Source organism: Canis lupus, chromosome 8 (genome assembly GCF_048164855.1).
Source record: "Canis lupus baileyi chromosome 8, mCanLup2.hap1, whole genome shotgun sequence".
NCBI lineage: Eukaryota > Metazoa > Chordata > Mammalia > Carnivora > Canidae > Canis > Canis lupus.
In genome coordinates, this window is record NC_132845.1 from 70,792,269 (window position 1) to 70,810,379 (window position 18,111).

Consider the following 18,111-nt stretch of genomic DNA (forward strand, 5'->3'; position numbering starts at 1 on the left):
GGCAGGCAGCAGGACAGCCGGGTGGTGCCCAGCACCCCTCAGGCTCTTTTCCACCCTCAGGCTGAAAGATCTGTTCTACCGCTCCAGCAACCTCCAATATTTCAAGCGGCTCATCCAGATCCCACAGCTGCCAGAGGTAAGCGTGCCAGGCTCCACTATAGGAGCTGCTGGGGCCAGGGTGCTCTCAGAGATCTGCAAGCCTGGCGTGACACAGTGTGAGGGTGTGTCTTCCGTCTTTAGAACCCACCCAACTTCCTACGGGCCTCTGCGCTATCAGAACACATCAGCCCTGTGGTGGTCATCCCAGCTGAGGCCTCATCCCCAGACAGTGAGCCGGTATTGGAGAAGGATGACCTCGTGGACATGGATGCCTCCCAGCAGGTGAGGAAAACCCCGAACCTGAGGATTAGGTGTCACAGCAGGTGGCGAGCCCCACGTGCCTCCCGTTGTGCTGCCCCATACACGCAGAATGGGAGAGCATCTGGCCTACACCCTTGGGCTGTAACCAAGCTTGACCACCTTCTAACCCAGACTGAGCAACCCCTGGGCTACAATCCCTATGAGGGACCTGAGATGGACTTGTACCCAGTTAAGAGAGGGTCCTCTTATTAAAAGTCACTCCTCTGACCCCCACACAGAAGCCTCTGGATCTCTAACTTTGTCCTCACTCCTTTTTGGTCAACACAGAATTTATTTGACAACAAGTTTGATGACATCTTTGGCAGCTCGTTCAGCAGTGACCCCTTCAATTTCAACAGTCAAAACGGTGTGAACAAGGATGAGAAGTGAGTCTATGCTGGGTGCAGGCAGGTGGTACAGAAATTACATGATGCCAGGGTCCGGCTGGTCTCACCTGGCGAGATGCTCCGTGACACTTGGGCCCTGAGGAAGAGAAGTGTCTTGATCCCCAAATATGGGTGTCTGTAATCCCAGAGGGAGATCAGATGAGGCCAAGATAATCTGGGGATGTGATAATCTGGTAACACGGAGGGTCTTAGCATATAATTTATGGAATTTCAAAGAACTTTCCCCAAATGAACACCAGCTTTTAACTTCCTCCCCTGATCTCCCAGCTCGCCTTTAGAAGGAAAGAGCTGGAAGCCTGGTGAAAGCAGCCTTGTTCTTCTGTCCCCAGGGATCACTTAATTGGTCAACTGTACAGGGATGTCACTGAGCTGAAGGCACAGCTGGGGAGCATGAAGACTGAGGTATGAGGCAAGGGCTAATCTGGTTCTGGGCTTCGCCACGATATGACATATTCATATTAAATTGGCTTCCCAACACTTGTTGGACCACATTTTAAGGTGGGGGCTCATTAGTAGTCCTGGTCCTCCTGTGGTCTGCATTTCCATTGTTCCTACCGTGAGAATAACTTTTAAGCCAAGCCCCGTGTCCCTGTGGTACTTGGAGATAACCATCATTTCCAGCTGGCCGTGAAGCCGATGAATGGTGAGAAAGGCCTGTCCTCCTCCCATGGTGATTGGAAGGTTTGATGTGTAACTCAAGGCGGTTTGCCGTGTCTGGGGTGGTACATAGGCCTGCACCTCGGGCCTGCAGCTGGCCAGAGGCTTCACTCACTAGGACAGGCGAATGTCACCTCCCTCATGCCAGCTCGCCCAGGACTGCTTGCAGGCCGCTGTAACAGGACCAGCATTCCCCTGCTGTCACCCTGTTGTGAGCCAGGTGGCTTAGAATGACCAGGCGCTTCAACTCTCATAAGCCGTGGGAGTGGTTTGTTAGGCAAGCACAGGTGTTTATTAGGTCAGGGCTGGAAGCCTGGGAGGACGTGCTTCTCCTGCCCAGCCCAGCCAAGCCCAGAGGCACAGCACTGGGGCTCACTGGTGAGTCCGTCCCACAGAGCCAGCGGGCTGTGCTGCAGTTGAAGGGCCGGGTCAGTGAGCTGGAGGCCGAGTTGGCAGAGCAGCGGCATCTGCGGCAGCAGGCAGCTGATGACAGCGAGTTTCTCCGGGCCGAGCTAGACGAGCTCAAGAAGAAGCGGGAAGACACGGAGAAGGCCCAGCGGAGCCTGACAGAGATAGAAAGTGAGTCCGTGGGGCTGGGGCTGAGGGTGGGAATGTTAGAGTCGGGCGAAGGATGCAGCTGGGCCCCAGAGGTGAGAGCCCAGCAGGTGGAGAGCCCCAGGAGCAGCACTACTCAGGATATGGGGACAGGAACTGGGAGGTGGCAGTGGGGTGCCTGCCTGGGGGACGGGGTGTCCGAAGGAGAGACAGCCTAAGAGAAACTCGACATAGAATCCAAAAACACTGATGAAGCAAATGCCACGTGCACACACTCACACTCAGGAGGTGCAAATCAATGCAGTGATCTGAATTCAGTGGATTCTTTTTATTTTTTAAATTTTTAAAAATTTTTTAAAGATTTTATTTCTTTATTTGTGAGAGGCAGAGGCATAGGCAGAAGGAGGAGCAGGTTCCTCACAGGGAGCTCGATGCAGGACTAGATCCCAAGACCCTGGGATCACACCCTGAGCTAAAGGCAGACGTGCAATCACTGAGCCACCCAGGTGCCCTTCTTTTTCTTTTTTCCTTTTTTTTTTTTTTTTTTTTAAGACAGCTTCCCAGAGGAGTTTATTTCAGTAGGACTTTCCAGGGAGAAGAACGTGTATGCATTTGTGAAAAGCAAGAAGGATGTTCTAGGGACTCTGGCTTGTGGAAAGGCAGGCATGGGGTCCCAGTGGAGGGTAGACTGCTCATCTTGGCTCTTGACAATACAGGGAGAGCCCAAGCCAACGAACAGAGGTACAGCAAGCTAAAGGAAAAGTATAGTGAGCTGGTACAGAACCATGCTGACCTGCTGCGGAAGGTAGGCCCCTCCACCCACCTCCTGCCCTGCACCCTGCACCATCCCCATGCCAGTGAGACAGCTACTCCGTTCCCCACCAGTTCTGCATGGGTCACCATCCCTTCACAGAAACCACTGCTCTTCAGGCTCGCTTGCCTTCCATGTCTTGAACTCTACTTTCGATGCCAGCCCTGATTGGATTATCCCCGTCTTTATTATTCTTTTATTTATGTATTTATCTATGTATTTTTAGAGAGACATCGAGTGGGGGGGGGAGGGGAAGAGGGAGAGGGATAGAATCCCAGGCAGGTGCCACGCCCAGTGCAGAGCCCAATGTGGGGCTTGATCCCACGATGTTGAAATCATGAACTGAGTCAAAATCAAGAGTCAGATGCTTAATGGTCTGCCCCACCCAATTGCCCCTATTTTCTAAATACTTGAGTGCCGAGTACCTGAGGATGACAGCTTTATTCTGGCTTCTCTCTGGGTATAAAAGTGATTTCTGTGTTCAGCTATCTGAATGCTGTCATTTGTTCTAGAAGAGAGATGTCCCTGAGCTGTTAATCCTGAGATAAGCCAGTTCAAGACACTGTTTTTCCCTTATAGAATGCAGAGGTGACCAAACAGGTGTCCGTGGCCAGGCAAGCCCAGGCGGATTTGGAACGAGAGAAAAAAGAACTAGAAGACTCTTTCCAGCGCATAAGTGACCAGGCACAGCGGAAGGTGAGGGGAAGAAGTGTGTGGGGAATGAGGAAGGGGTATGCCCAAGTTGGAGGTGGGCCTGGGGCACTGCCCAGGTGGAAAGATCTTGTCTTTCATCCATGGGCAGCCTTGTGGATTAGAGCTCTGTGAGCGTGCTATGTGAAGCATGAGGCACAGGACATGGTGCCCGATACAAAAAGGGTTAGAGGCATGGTGTGATAACGGGGCTCCAGCTGAGCAGGTGCATCAGGAGAGGCTTGCCAAGGGTGAGTCTAGGACAGTTGAGGGAAGTAGTTTTGGCTCTGGATATCAGAGAGAGATGCTAACATTTATGAGGACTTGTGGCCAAGAGAACCCCCCAAAATTGGAGTGGGATTGGCAGACAGGTCCTGTTGCAGTAAGACAGTCAGATGGAGAAAACTGAATGCATTACACTTAAGGATAGTGGCTTTCATGCTTTTCTTTGACTCAGAGGAAGAAATACAGTCTATTTAATGGAAATAAAAAGTTTCACACAGCAGCAATACTCATCCCTACTATGTGGATGCTTTTGGATACTTTTTTTTTTTTTTTGCTTTTTATTTCATTTTTAAAAATTTTTATATTTATATATTTTTTAAAGATTTACTTATTTTACAGAGGTGAGGGCAGGGGCAGAGGGAGAGAGTCTTCAGCAGACTCTGAGCTGAGTATGGAACCCGACGCAGGGCTCCTTCTCACAATCCTGAGATCATGACTTGAGCCCAAACCAAGAGTGGGATGCTCAACCTACTTTGCCACCCTGACACACCCCTGTTTATTTCATTTTTTCAAAATATTAGCTGTGAATTTTATTTTTTTTAAGATTTTATTTATTTATTCATGAGAGATACACAGAGAGAGAGAGGGAGAGACACAGGCAGAGGGAGAAGCAGGCTCCATGCAGGGAACCCGATGTGGGACACGATCCCGGGACTCCAGGATCACGCCCTGGGCCGAAGGCAGGCACCAAACCGCCGAGCCACCCAGGGATCCCCCTAGCTGTGAATTTTAGTGGATTGCAACCTGCTTTTTGAAAAATACCACATACTAAAGAAATCCAAGAAAGAGAATTGTTTCAAGATGATTAGATTCAGCAATATACCAGGTTTTGGTGTCTGAATTAAAGATCCAGTTCTGAAAAGGAAAAAAAAAAGATCCAGTTCTGTGTTAATTATACTTTAATTTAAAAAATAAAAAACATTTTCTATAAGAAAAGAGGTTTAGTTCTATTTTAGTTAGTATTATAAGCTGAAACATGACATTTAGGAAATGTCCCTAAAATTTTCTCCTTGACATTCCACTTAGCCACTTTCTGGAATACTTTGGGCTCTCACCTACTCCCACCCACTTTTTGCTGGGTGCATCCAACCTTGCATACAAGAAAGTACACAAATCTCCCATTGATAGGTTGGGGATTTTTTTTTTTTAAGATTTTATTTTTAAGTAATCCTTGCAGCCAACATGGGGCTCGAACTCATGACTCCCAAGATCAAGTGTTGCATGCCCTACCGACTGAGCCAGCTGGGCGCCCCCTATAGCTTGGGGATTTTTTAAAGATTTTTAAAATTCATTTATTCACAAGAGACACACACAGAGAGGCAGAGACATAGGCAGAGGGAGAAGCAGGCTCCCTTTGCAGGACTCAATCCCAGGACCCCCGGAATCATGACCTGAGCCAAAGGCAGACGCTCAACCACTGAGCCACCCAGGGGATTTTTATATGTGCTTATCCATTGCAGCCACCGCCCAAATCAGAGTGCTCCTGTTTTTCCTCTTTTTCAGACTCAAGAACAGACGGAAGTACTAGAGAGCTTGAAGCAAGAACTTGCCACCAGCAAACAGGAACTCCAGATTGTCCAAGGCAGCCTGGAAACTTCTGCCCAGGTTAGCATAACCCCTCGTCCTTGTTTTTTCCCCTCTAGCTTTTGGTCCTGCTATCACCTGGCATCCAGCCCCAACCTGGTCCTATCTGTGCTTAGAGTGTGCTTGGGGGAATAAAGGTGGCAGCTTAGAGGTACCACCTCCTATTCTGTCCAAGTGGCCTGCTGGTGGGTCTAGACTCCTGGGAAGTAGATCGTTTAATTCTCCCTCTATAACATGGTTGACACTGCAGTCAGAGGCAAAGTGGGCAGCCCAGATCGCTGAACTAGAGAAGGAAAGGGGCAGCTTGGCACATGCCGTGGCTCGTCGGGAGGAGGAATTAGCAGCTCTTCAGGAACAGCTAGAACACACCCGGCGGGAACTGACCAGTGCAAAGGTAAGTGACGGATGCCCGCTCCAGATGACCAGTTCTGGGCTCACAGCCATGGGCCTCAATGATGTATTCATGGAGATGGGGTGGGGCAGGGACAGTCCGTGAAAGCAGGTGGGGCCACTGGCCGATGGTGAAGGCATTCTGTAACCATAGCTCCAAACGCCAGCATGCTCCGTGTCAGCCACAGAGCAAAGCTGCCTCTTTTTCACATGAGAAGAGCTATGCCTGACATTGTCTATGAGCACAGAGAACGGGTTACAGCACATCTGTCCCTGTAGCTTCCAGTGTCACACACTTGTGCACATCCACAAAGTAAAGGAGTTGTTTTCTGTGTCAGATGGACCGGCTTAGGCTTCATTAGCAATAGCTTGAGTTAAGATGCCAGGAATCCCAGCTACATCAAAGTGGATGCTTCCCAAAGGCTCCTGATGGGGTCCGTGTCAGATTCTCACCTCCCTGGACCATTTCTAGGAATCAGAGTGCCAGCTTGCCAAAGACCAACGAAGAATGCTTTTGGCGGAGTCGAGGAAGGCTGCAGAACAGGTGGTACGGGAGGCCCTGCGGAAGCTCGAGGAACCTACTCTAATCAGCTGTGCCGGATCTGCAGGTACCCTCCCCACCCCGGTCTGCTCACAGGTGCGAATTCAGTGTTCAGTGTTGACATGGAATCCCAAGTGACACTGAGCTCAGGTGTCCTCAGCCTGAGCAGGTCAGGGTTGCCTGGCAATACCCAGGCTCCACCCTAAGATCAGTTCAGCCGGTAGCTCTGTGGCCCAGGGGCTGGGCAATAGTACTTTCTGAAGTGGATGTGATACCACTGCTCCATGCAGCAGGTTATGCTGATGAAACTCACTGGGAGCAGAGCCCTGATAACAACTCCAAGCATCAGGGGGAGGAGGAGCAGACGGCCCTGTGTCTCTCTGAACAGGAAAATATCTGAATGAAGAGATGGTTGCACAGGAGCTTCAGGCCCACACGGGGAGCATCATGAAATGTGGCGGGGCAGAAACATTGAGAATACCCATGCAGTCTCAGGCATGAACAGGGCCCAGTCTGCATGTTCCAGAGGCCTAAGGTGGGGCAGTGGCTGGAGCCAGAGAAGCCCTGTGGATGAGGAGGGACTTCAGAGGTGGCAAAGCATCCAGGCCCAGGGCATTGGTGAAATCATGGGTGTAGCTACAAGAGGGCCACTGAGGACAAGGCAGATGCAAGGAAACAACCAAGAGTCAGTCTTCATAATCAAATAAAAATGTCTATGGGATGCCTGGGTGGCTCAATCAGTTGAGCATCTGACTCTTGATTTCAGCTCAGGTCATGATCTCAGGGTCCTGGGATCAAGCCCTGCATCAGGCTCTGCTCTGCACTCAGCATGGAGTCTGCTTGAGATATTCTCTCTCTCTCCCCCACTGCTCCTTCCACATTCATGCACGCTGTCTCTCTCTTTCTCTCAAATAAATAAATCTTAAAAAGAAAAGAAAAGAAAGAAATGTCTCCATTTGGTGACGTCTACAGCAAGGACTGTTCTATCTTATTCAGGAGGGAACCCGTCTGTAAGGAAACCCAGCAGTTAGAGAAGGAGTACACTAAGTACCCAGTTACTGAGGGAATGCCAGGAAATGGGGCAACTGTGGGTGGATTCTGAGGAGAGACTTTCTCCCAAAGCTGGGCTTTGAAGGAAGATGATGGACATGAGCCAGTGGAGGGAAAGAACCGCAGGGGATAATACACAAACTGCTCACCTAACTGAGTGGCTCGCAGTGTGCCAGCCACCATTTTAAGTGCTCCACACACCTCCACCCAGCTAATTCTCACAATAGTGCTGTGAGGTGGTACTGCCCCTCTGTTTTCAGATGAGGAAGCAGGCATGGATGGCCTGAGATCATAACCAGTGAGGGGGGAGCCAGGAGCCACACCTATGCAGTGTGACATGAGCACTCATACTTTAACTCTTATGCAACAATCTCTGTGGACCTGCATCCAGAGGCACAGAGTGGGAATGGCTATGTGGTATGCACAGCATGAGCACAGATTGGCCCATGGAGCCAAGGGTCTGGGTTCAAGATTAATGAGACTTTCAAGGTCCTTGAAAGTCTTACCAGGAAGGCCTGGATTTGATTGGGCAAGCAGACAGGAGAAAGGAGAGGCTGACTCTAAGGCTGCTGATGTGGTTTGCCCTATTTCTTGGCTAAGGGACTTATTGGGTTCAGAAGCTCAGCTTTTGAAGCTACAGTAGGAGAGTCCTGTACAAGCATAGTAACCCTCTTTCCTCCACCCCCCCATCTTAGGGCAGCTCCTGCAGAGCTGAGGCCACTCACTAGGTAGGCTCATCCATCACATGGCTTAACCTCATAGGAATAAAATGAGTTTGACAACTCTGGCTCTGACTTTGCCCTATCTCCCCTCTCACAGATCATCTTCTCTCCAAGGTCAAGTCTGTTTCCAGCTGCATCGAGCAACTGGAAGAAAGCTGGAGCCGCTATCTGGCCTGCCCAGAAGGTAAGAAAGGTGCAGGATAGGGTCTTTCGCTTAGTGACAGCTGGGCAGCATTCAGAAATGCTTGCATGTGGAGGTAACAACGGGTTCCTGTGCACGAAGAAAGGGGTATGTGTGGGACGCCTGGGTGGCTCAGTGGTTGAGCATCTGCCTTTGGCTCAGGGCATGATCCTGGGGTCCTGGGATCAAGTCCCGCATCGGGCTCCCTGCAAGGAAACTGCTTCTCCCTCTGCCTATGTCTCTGTCTCTCTCTCTCTCTCTCTCTGTCTCATGATTAAATAAATAAAATCTTAAAAAAAAAAGAAAAAAGAAAAGAAAAGAAAGAAAGAAAGAGAAAGAAAGAAAGAAAGAAAGAAAGAAAGAAAGAAAGAAAGAAAGAAAGAAAGAAAGAGAAAAGAGGTGTGTGTAATCCGTAAAGCAGGGAAGGAGGTAGGGAGAGAAAGAGAACACCCCTCAACAGCCCTGAGCAACCTCCTTTAAACTCCTGGCAGATGTCAGTGGGCTTCTCCACTCGGTAACCCTCCTTGCTCACTTGACCAGTGACACCATGGCTCACGTGAGCACCACCTGCCTTCGAGCCCCGCCGGAGCCTGCCGACTGTGAGTACCATGGCTGGGGGACTGGTCTGGAAAGTAGGGGGAGCAGAGGGCCTTCAAAAGTCTTGGTTACCTTGCATCTCCAGCACTGGCCGAGGCCTGCAAGCAGTTTGGCAAGGAAATCCTCCTCTATCTGGCTTTCCTGGAGGAAGAAGGAACGCAGGAGAATGACAGTACAGCCGTGAAGAGCTGCCTTAACAAGATATCCACTATTGCCGAGGTAGGAGCTATGTTACTAGCGGGGGAGGGGGCGGGGGGGTAGAAGTTACAGTGGTTCTTGGGGATGAGTGCTGGTGATCTCTTAGATGGCCTAAGCCAGTTCTTTCTGCGCTTTCCACTTGGCTCAAGAAAGTGAGAGCTGGCAATGAAAAATCTGATCCCCTGAACAACTTTCCAGTTGTAGCTCATGCATTGGCCATGCATAGAGGACCTACTGTGTGTTCGTTACTAGGCTAAGCAGTATCAAAGAAGAGTAAGCATAGTTTCCCTGTTTTTCCAGGATTTGTATCTGATTGAACAGGTTAACATCTCATGTGGAGGTAACAGTGTATTTATTGATTTAATAAAGATGCAGTGAGTATGTCGTACATGATGGGCAATGTGCCAGATGTGGTTGGACAGAGACCAACAAGACATTGTCTCTATGGGAAAGGAAAATAAGGAAATCACTCATTTCTATATAGTAGGATGAGAGTAGTAATCAGCTCTGTTTGAAGAGTTAAGTACAAGGCAATATTTACTTAATTCCAAAAATGGGTCATAAATAATATTAAGTCCAAGGAAGGAAGGGATCAGGGCCATAGTTCAGATTTTCATCATCCCTCATCTGAACTCTTAAAACAACTTTCTGATTAGTTTTTCTGCCTTTGGCCTCTTTTTCTTCTGATCTCTTCCAAAAACAGATCTGATTAGGATTTCTCATTTGATAACAAAAATCAAATTATGTAATGTGATAGCCAAGGACCGTCACAGTCTGGCCCTTATTCATCTAGATCCCTCCCACCCACCACCTTCACCTTGTGATGTTGGTGGCTAGCACTGCAGTATAGCTGCCTGCCTGTCTCTCTCCCTTGTGAGTCCTCAAAGACAGAGCCCATACCTTATTCACGTTGTTCCCTCTGTCCCTGGTGTGGTATCTGGCAGGTGGTTAACACCCAGCAGATGTTTAATTAATAGAATATGCACATAGAGAGCAAAGCAGATAAAAAAAAATCAGAAGGGGAGGAAGGTTCATACTGGGGAGAAGAGGGCAATGAGGTAGGGAATCGTCAATGTCTGAATAAAGGAAGACTTTGGGTAATGGTGAATTGGTAACCTTTCTTTCAATAGAATGACATGATCCTGGTGATATTTTAGTGTTATTAAATTGCTGATGGGGGCCTAGGCAGTGTTACCACAGTCTGCCTTTTGCTGGAGATAGAGCATCTTCTCCAGGGACATGCAGAACCAAGTCTCAGTACGCACACATAGTATGTAGGACGCCATGAGATGAGGAAATAAGAATCAAATTAATTGGGCAGCCCCGATGGCCCAGTGGTTTGGCGCCGCCTTCAGCCTGGGGTATGATCCTGGAGACCTGGGATCAAGTCCCACGTCAGGCTCCCTACATGGAGCCTGCTTCTCCCTCTGCCTGTGTCCCTGCCTCTCTCTCTCTCTCTGTCATGAATAAATAAATAAAAATCTTTAAATAATAATAAACAAAAGAATCAAATTAATTTTAAAAAGCAAAGTGTGAGAGGAAGATCCTGGTGCATTTCCTTTCTATCAATAGGACTGACCAGATGTTTAGAAGCTCTTCCCAAGACAGGACATAGAAAATGCCAAATAAAATTTGGGGGAAAAAATGTTAATTGAATCTGCACTGGCAGAAAACTAAAGGAAATTCTCAGAATCAGACACCAAAAGGGTGCAGGAGCCAGTGTTTGTTCATCTCTTGGCCTAGAGCTTGGATTTTAATTGGCCGTACACATAGAAGAGAATTAAGAAACAAAACCTAGGCCCAAGTAGCATAGAAGTTTGGAATACAGAGATTTCCTCCCCAAAACACAATTCCAAAAGGTCACACCCCTAGTGAATGGGGGAAAAGCCTACTCTGTTGGAAAGATCTTGTCTCAACCTTGGTTATAGGGGAAGAAAGGAGGAAACACGGCTGGCTAGGGAATTTCTAACTACAAGCCACCTGTCCATGGGTTCAAAATCTATATCTACTATCTGTGTGGCCTGAAAAAACCCAAACAGAAAATTACAGTAGTAAGGTTGTTAGGGGCCCAGGTACCTTAGTAGAAGCAGATCCAAGTGGTCTCTGAAAGGATATACTTTGTATCTAAACCCCAAAGAACTTTCACAGATAAGACACATAAGTTCGCCATAAATGTATTTGACATGTTAAAGAACTTTTTAAAAGGTATTTTATAAGTGTGACAAAGGACTAAGATATTTCCAAAAGTAACTAGATATATTTGAAAAACAACCACTGAACCACGTTCCAGGATGAATCTCACACATGGACTGCTGAGTAAACAAGCAAGTCCTAGGAAAAGTGTATACAGTTAGGACTCCTTTTATTTTTATTTTTTATCTTTTTTAAGATTTTATTTCTTTATTTGAGAGAAAGAGACAGAGATAGAGAGCACAAGTGGGGAAGAGAGGGAGAAGCAGGCTCCTGCTGAGCAGAGAGCCCAATGTGGGGAGATCCCAGGACCCCAGAATCATGACCTGAGTCAAAGGCAAATGCTCAACTCACTGAGCCACCCAGGCACCCGCTGTTGGTGGGGTGCCATAGCTCTAGGTTCCCTTTTATTTTTTTTTAAAGATTTTATTTATTTATTCATAGAGACCGAGAGAGAGAGAGAGAGAGAGAGAGAGAGGCAGAGACACAGGCAGAGGGAGAAGCAGGCACCATACAGAGAGCCTGACATGGGACTCAATCCAGGGTCTCCAGGATCACACCCTGGGCTGCAGGCAGCACTAAACCGCTGCGCCACTGGGGCTGCCCCTAGGTTCCCTTTTAAATAAAAATCAAAACAGGCGCCTGGGTGGTTCAGTGGGTTAAGCATCCAACTCTTGGTTTCAGCTCAGGTCATAAATCAAGTCCTGCATCAGGCTCTGCGCTCAATGTGGAGTCTGCTTAAGACTCTTTTGGTAAAATAAATAAAAGATCTTTAAAATAAGTAAATAAAGGTCAAAACATATGTACATAATGTTATACTGTTTAAGGATGTATTTGTATGGAGTTTTTTAAAAAGACACAGTAAGCATTCTCCTGAATTCTGTGTTTATCTTGAGGTGGGGAGCAGGGAGGAGATGGCATTAGGGTGGAATACAAAGGAGATTTTAAAGGTACTGATAATGTTTCTTAAGCTATTCCTGAAGTCAGTGGTAGATCCATGGGCCATTGTTCTTATTCTTTAAATCAAATCTGTTTTATACTTTGTAGATATAACAGATAATATTTTCAGAATTCACAGGCTTTGCTGTCAGCCCTGAGTTCAAATCCCTGCTCTGCCATTCATTAGCAGAGTGTCTAGGGTCAAGACATTTGACCTCTCTGAACCTTGGCTTCCCATCTGTAGAACAGGACCAGTAACTGCCTCATATGATCACTGTGGATGCAAAGTTAAGTAAGAGGCAGAATGTCTAGTTGGAAGACATCACCCACATTTGAAGATTTTTTTTAAAAACCTCCCAAGGGTCACCTGGGTGACACAGTCAGTTGAGCTTCTAACTCTTAGTTTTGGCTCAGGTCGTGATCTCAAGGTCATGACCTCAAGCCCTGCATCAGACTCTGCACTCAACATGGGGTCTACTTCAGGATCTCTCTCCCTCTCCCTATGCCCCTCCCACTCTTGCTCTCTCTCAAATATTCAAATAAATAAATACATCATAAAATAAATAAAATAAAATAATAAAATAAAATAAAATACCTCCTAAGCCACAAATACAATATATTGCAGCTGTGGGGTCAAAGTCTAAGCAGCTGCAACTGAATGGCCTTGTGGGGGCTTTCTAGAAGGCAGGGATGGCTTTCTAGAAGGAAAGGGTTTCTCAGTGAGAGTCAGAGGAGGCTGGAGCATGAGGTTCTGGGGTTCACGCAGTAGCAAGTTCTAGACAAGGCCTGCACAGGAGACCCCTCTATGGGTTCCAGAAGTGTGTTATGTGGCAGGGCCCTCTTCTCCTACCTCTGCCACAGGAGAATAGAGAAGAGATCAAAGAGTCATTGCAGCCTTTGTGATGATGCTGTTCACAGGAGCTCCGGCCCAGAGGCCTAGACATCAAACAGGAGGAGCTGGGGGACCTGGTGGACAAGGAGATGGCTGCCACTTCGGCTGCCATTGAAACTGCTACGGCCAGAATCGAGGTATGGAGGTATTTGCCATGTTTCTTAGGGCAAGGCTCTTATAGCTTCTTATAGCTTCTTGACTTTGTCAATAGTGACATTGCCCCCCCTGGATGTATCTAAATTGTTCATTAAGGCTACAGAGGCCCCCTGTAAGACCAGCCAAAACCCAGACTCACCAGGGTCCCTGAGGAATAGAAGATGAGAAGCCTCTCACCTCCTTTAGTGTCAGGCCATCCTCTGTCACAGTTCCAGACTGACTGCTTGCTGGTCCTATGACTTGGGTAGGCCATTCCATTAAGCTCACCAAGTTTCCATTTCTACATGATGGCAGGAGTAATAGTACTTGCCTCAGAGGGATGTTGTAAGAGATAATGCACATTTATCTTACTTAGTGCCAGGTACCCGTAAAATCAACAGACATGATGGTCTCAGGGAAAAGCTGAGTTGAGGGAGTGGCATTGGGAAAGTCACATATGGCTCCTTTGGTGGAAGACTCTGGCTGCCCATCTTGGCATGAGTACCTGCTGATCAGGTACTCACTGGTAGCAGCTGCCCCCTGTTAGTGGGGTGCCATAGCTCTAACAGTTCTGCACTCATCAGCCTGGGAGCCAGCATGTTGAGACAGACCCTCCTCAGTGGACAGTAGAGCCAGTCTGCAGGGGCTGCTTCCCACTGAAGGGATCAGAAGCCTGGATTCGTTTCTCAACTCACCAGGTTGTGGATTGGCCCTTCTGGGTTTGGGTTTCTCAGCTACAACAGGAAGCTGGACACAGAGTATATCAGGATGCCCGTGAGCCCTCAGTAGCCATGATGCACTGAGAAAACCTGCTTCTTTTTAACAGGAGATGCTCAGCAAATCCCGAGCTGGAGACACAGGAGTCAAATTGGAGGTGAATGAAAGGTTAGTCTGAGCAGCATGATGGCACTTAGGTGATTAGGTTGAGTCTCTCCTGCAGTGGATTATACCAACTAGAATAGAACATTAGCAACCACAGGCAACATCTAAGTCTGTGTAGTTGTCAATATTATCTTGATGGTAATATTGCCATTGCATTTTAGGGGAAAAGAAACCCCAAGAAGCATCACATAACTGTCCCCAGCCAAGTCTCCTTCCTCACATGCCTTTGTATGGAGATGTATTCCCCCACCGCCCTTCTGATCCGAAGTTTGCCTGTGTTTAGACATGAGAAAGAGAACAGACTCCTTCACTGTTCTTGGTCCCTGACTTTTTTTCCCCCACCCAGGATCCTTGGTTCCTGTACGAGCCTAATGCAAGCCATTCAGGTCCTGATTGTGGCCTCTAAGGATCTCCAGAGAGAAATAGTGGAGAGTGGCCGGGTAAGCATGGATGAGGGCCCCTGGACATCATTCACAGACTCCCCATTCACAGAAGGGCTACATCTGCTCAGTACACTCATCTACATTCAGCGAAATCCACAGGGGCTGTCATCTTGTCCCGTGTATCCATCTGAGGGCACATCCACCACTCATGGCTGAGTGCAGATGCCCTGGGGAAGAAGTGGGGGGCAACTGCCAGGTCCCCAGGGGGACAGTCAGCCTGAGTCTCCAGCTGCAGGGTCATTAACCTAGGCGACATCATCAGAACCTGCTCTGGAGACCCTGTGCATTGCAAGTCTGGGCCCTTGGAGGAATAAAGGAGAGCTTTTGGAAACTGGGCAAACAGAAGGGCCAGCCTGGCTGCTGACCTTTCATGGGCGTGGCCATGTCTCCTTCCTGTGGCAGAGTCAGCTGGCAGTTATTCACAGGCCAACCCTGCTCCAGTCTCTGGTCCATGTCCTCACTGGGTTTTCTCCATCCTCTGCTGGCCATACTATCATCATGTTCTTCACACACCCTGTATGCAGCCGCCACTCAGGAGACCAGAGGCCCAGGGAGGGATTCCTGAGCCTGAAAACTATTCCTTCAAAGAAGGAAGCCATCTCTGTCTTGGTGGTGGTGCTTTTTCTCAGTCCAAGACAGGGTGTTTTCTATCTCCAAAATAGAGAGTCTGAGCAAGGAGCACCTGTGGATTCTGAGACTATCAGACACTTCCAAAGCATGAACTCATTTTAAAATTCCGAGGAGAAATCATTTGTTTCAGTTATTCACTGTGTACTCTCCTCTTTCAAAATTGGAGCGAGTTGGGATCCCTGGGTGGCACAGTGGTTTGGCGCCTGCCTTTGGCCCAGGGCGCGATCCTGGAGACCCGGGATCAAATCCCACGTCGGGCTCCCGGTGCATGGAGCCTGCTTCTCCCTCTGCCTATGTCTCTGCCTCTCTCTTTCTCTCTGTGTGACTATCATAAATAAAAAAAAATAAAAAAAAAATTGGAGCGAGCAGTTAGACTTCTCTCAGATCATGTTGTTCATATGTGCACGTGAATATGTATATATTCTTGTCTACAACTTGGAAATGTGATATAATAAAAATGCTATGTAAGTTTTGGAGTCAGAACAGCCTAGGATTTACTTCCACTATTCCCTGCATGAATTTGGGAAAAGGATTTTTGCTTTTCTGAATCTTCATTCTCTCATCTGTAAAATGGGGTGATAATGCTTAGGTCCTGGGGTTAGTGTGAGGTATGAGAGTAATAGACATAAAAGCACCTGGCACCCAATAAAAGCTAGTCATTATTTTCACTTCCTCAGGGCACAGCATCACCTAAAGAGTTTTATGCCAAGAATTCTCGATGGACAGAAGGACTCATCTCAGCCTCCAAAGCCGTTGGCTGGGGAGCCACTATCATGGTGTAAGTGTCTGTCACTCCTCCAATTCCATGGATCCATCTCAGAGAACAGCTGAGGGGAAAAAAGTCTGCCCCTTAGAAACAAACTGTTGATAGGGAAGTTAACTCAAAGTTTAAAAGGGAACCTGGGTCTCCTTGGGCCTCACAGGTAGGCAGGCTGTGCTTTCTAAATAGCCAGGGTGATGGGTGCGGTCTGGAGGTGGGCTCATCAGGGGTTGCAGCTGTCCATGACATAATTTATCTTGTCTCTTCCTGACAACCAGGGATGCAGCTGATCTGGTGGTGCAAGGCAGAGGGAAATTTGAGGAACTAATGGTGTGTTCGCATGAAATTGCTGCTAGCACAGCCCAGCTTGTGGCTGCATCTAAGGTAGGACCTGAGCAGGACTCCCTAGAGCACTGTAAGGTCCGGCTAGGTTGGAGAATACTTGGACTGTGGAGCCTGCCCCAAGAACAGATCCTATATCCTATAGGACCCTTTATCCAGGGTCCTATACTACCCTCTTCTGAGAGCCTGTCATCTGTCAGCAAGGAGCTCTTCTGCCCGGCTGGCCACACGGACTCTTAGCTCTCATTGCTTTTGTGAAAAGTGGCCTTTAAGGATTCCAGCCATGCTGATCTCTGATGAACTCTCAGGGCATTCAAGGAACACTCAAATAAGGAATATGTCAATGCAGTGAGCTGGTTCCCTGGCTTGGCTCCAAGGTTCCATAGCCAATGGCTGCTGCTTCTTAAGAATCTCCATATTTGAACTATTGCCCTGACTAATTGTAATACAAAGCTTGTTACCAAAAACTGTGAGTTTTATAGTACCCCAGGGAGCCTTCTTATCATCCTTGTTTATTACTATCTCAAGATTTGTTTCTACAACTGGAACAGTTATCACAAGAAAGGGTAAAGCTAGAATCTGAGGCTACCAAACAAATAAGCCAGGAGTCATTTTTGATGTTAGAGATATGTTGGGAGTTGACCCTGTAGGCAGCAATTTTTTTAAAAAGATTTGTTTATTTGAGAGAATGAGAGAGCACGAGCATGCACACAAGCAGGGAATGGGCAGAGGGAGAGGAGAGAATCTCCAGAGCAGACTCCTCACTGAACATGGAACCCAACACCAGGCTCGATCTTAATCCTGAGATCAGAACCTGAGCCAAAATCAAGAGTGGACACTCACCCGACTGAGCTATCCAGGTGCCCTCTATAGGCAGCAATCTTTAAGAAGTCGACTAGTGACCACAGCGGATCCTGTATGTTTGTCAAGAGCCATCGGACCAACTATTTGATTCAATTCTTGCCACTGTATGACCCTAACTCTGCTTGGTCCTGGCAGGTAAAAGCTGATAAGGACAGCCCAAACCTGGCCCAGCTGCAGCAGGCCTCCCGGGGGGTGAACCAGGCCACCGCCACAGTTGTGGCCTCCACCATTTCGGGCAAATCACAGATTGAGGAGACAGGTAGCCTCCCAGAAGCAATGCTTTTCTTTTCCATCCCATTCAGCTATTCTTCCTCACGATCCCAGTTTCCCACAACTCTGTGTCCACATTCCCTGTTGTCATCTTTTCTACATGCCTACTTACTTTCTCATAAACTGGGACACCACGAAAGCATGCTATTTGTGTCACCATGGCAACAGGCCTTAAGGTAGATTTTCCATTTAGTGATTTCTCTGGATTCAAAGACATGACTCTCCAGGCCTGGTTGTCTCTGGCAGGTGGTGGGGGTATGGGGGGTTGGCACTTCCTCCCCATCTCTCCGTCAGTGACGTTCACACGCATTTTAGAAGCTAGCAAACCAAGCGTTTCAGCAGAGCGCTGGCATCAGCTGCCTCTCAGGTGAGAGTCAGCCAGGAGTGTCACCTGACAAGACCTTCCCTCCACTCTTCCAGATAATATGGATTTCTCCAGCATGACACTGACCCAGATCAAACGCCAAGAGATGGATTCCCAGGTAGGATCCCCACTTCTCAGTCTGCTCTGTCTGTTGCCAGGGATACTGACCCCAAATATTATCCCCATCGAGAGAAGCATGTAGGGGAAAGACTTGGGGAAGAAACAAACAGAGATGGACCCAATAGCCCAGGAATGAACGTAAATGATGCTGGAAGGGACACTGGAGTGGAGACAGGTGGAGACAGATAGGTTAAAAATAGAATCTTAACTCTT

The 18,111-nt window shown here is 48.0% G+C and overlaps 1 protein-coding gene across 6 annotated transcripts in view; it reads left to right on the forward strand.

Moving 5' to 3' along the window:
* The window catches only part of HIP1 (huntingtin interacting protein 1), a 158,037-nt gene that overhangs the window by 132,313 nt on the left and 7,613 nt on the right, over positions 1–18,111 (forward strand). For 5 of the 6 annotated variants that reach the window (XR_012035925.1, XM_072837424.1, XM_072837425.1 and 2 more), the window contains exons 10-29: positions 61–136; positions 241–381; positions 688–785; positions 1,136–1,208; positions 1,859–2,042; positions 2,735–2,823; positions 3,409–3,525; positions 5,308–5,409; positions 5,639–5,782; positions 6,251–6,386; positions 8,189–8,275; positions 8,764–8,871; positions 8,955–9,088; positions 13,115–13,225; positions 14,050–14,108; positions 14,452–14,545; positions 15,856–15,956; positions 16,217–16,322; positions 17,280–17,403; positions 17,835–17,896. Coding sequence is in view for 5 of the 6 variants with exons in the window: in XM_072837424.1 (XP_072693525.1) it covers positions 61–136; positions 241–381; positions 688–785; positions 1,136–1,208; positions 1,859–2,042; positions 2,735–2,823; positions 3,409–3,525; positions 5,308–5,409; positions 5,639–5,782; positions 6,251–6,386; positions 8,189–8,275; positions 8,764–8,871; positions 8,955–9,088; positions 13,115–13,225; positions 14,050–14,108; positions 14,452–14,545; positions 15,856–15,956; positions 16,217–16,322; positions 17,280–17,403; positions 17,835–17,896 (2,146 nt within the window). In the remaining variant the exon portion in view is untranslated. Of the gene's footprint in view, positions 1–60; positions 137–240; positions 382–687; positions 786–1,135; positions 1,209–1,858; positions 2,043–2,734; positions 2,824–3,408; positions 3,526–5,307; positions 5,410–5,638; positions 5,783–6,250; positions 6,387–8,188; positions 8,276–8,763; positions 8,872–8,954; positions 9,089–13,114; positions 13,226–14,049; positions 14,109–14,451; positions 14,546–14,950; positions 15,296–15,855; positions 15,957–16,216; positions 16,323–17,279; positions 17,404–17,834; positions 17,897–18,111 lie in introns of those variants that run through there. The other variant, XM_072837426.1, reaches the window with a different exon arrangement.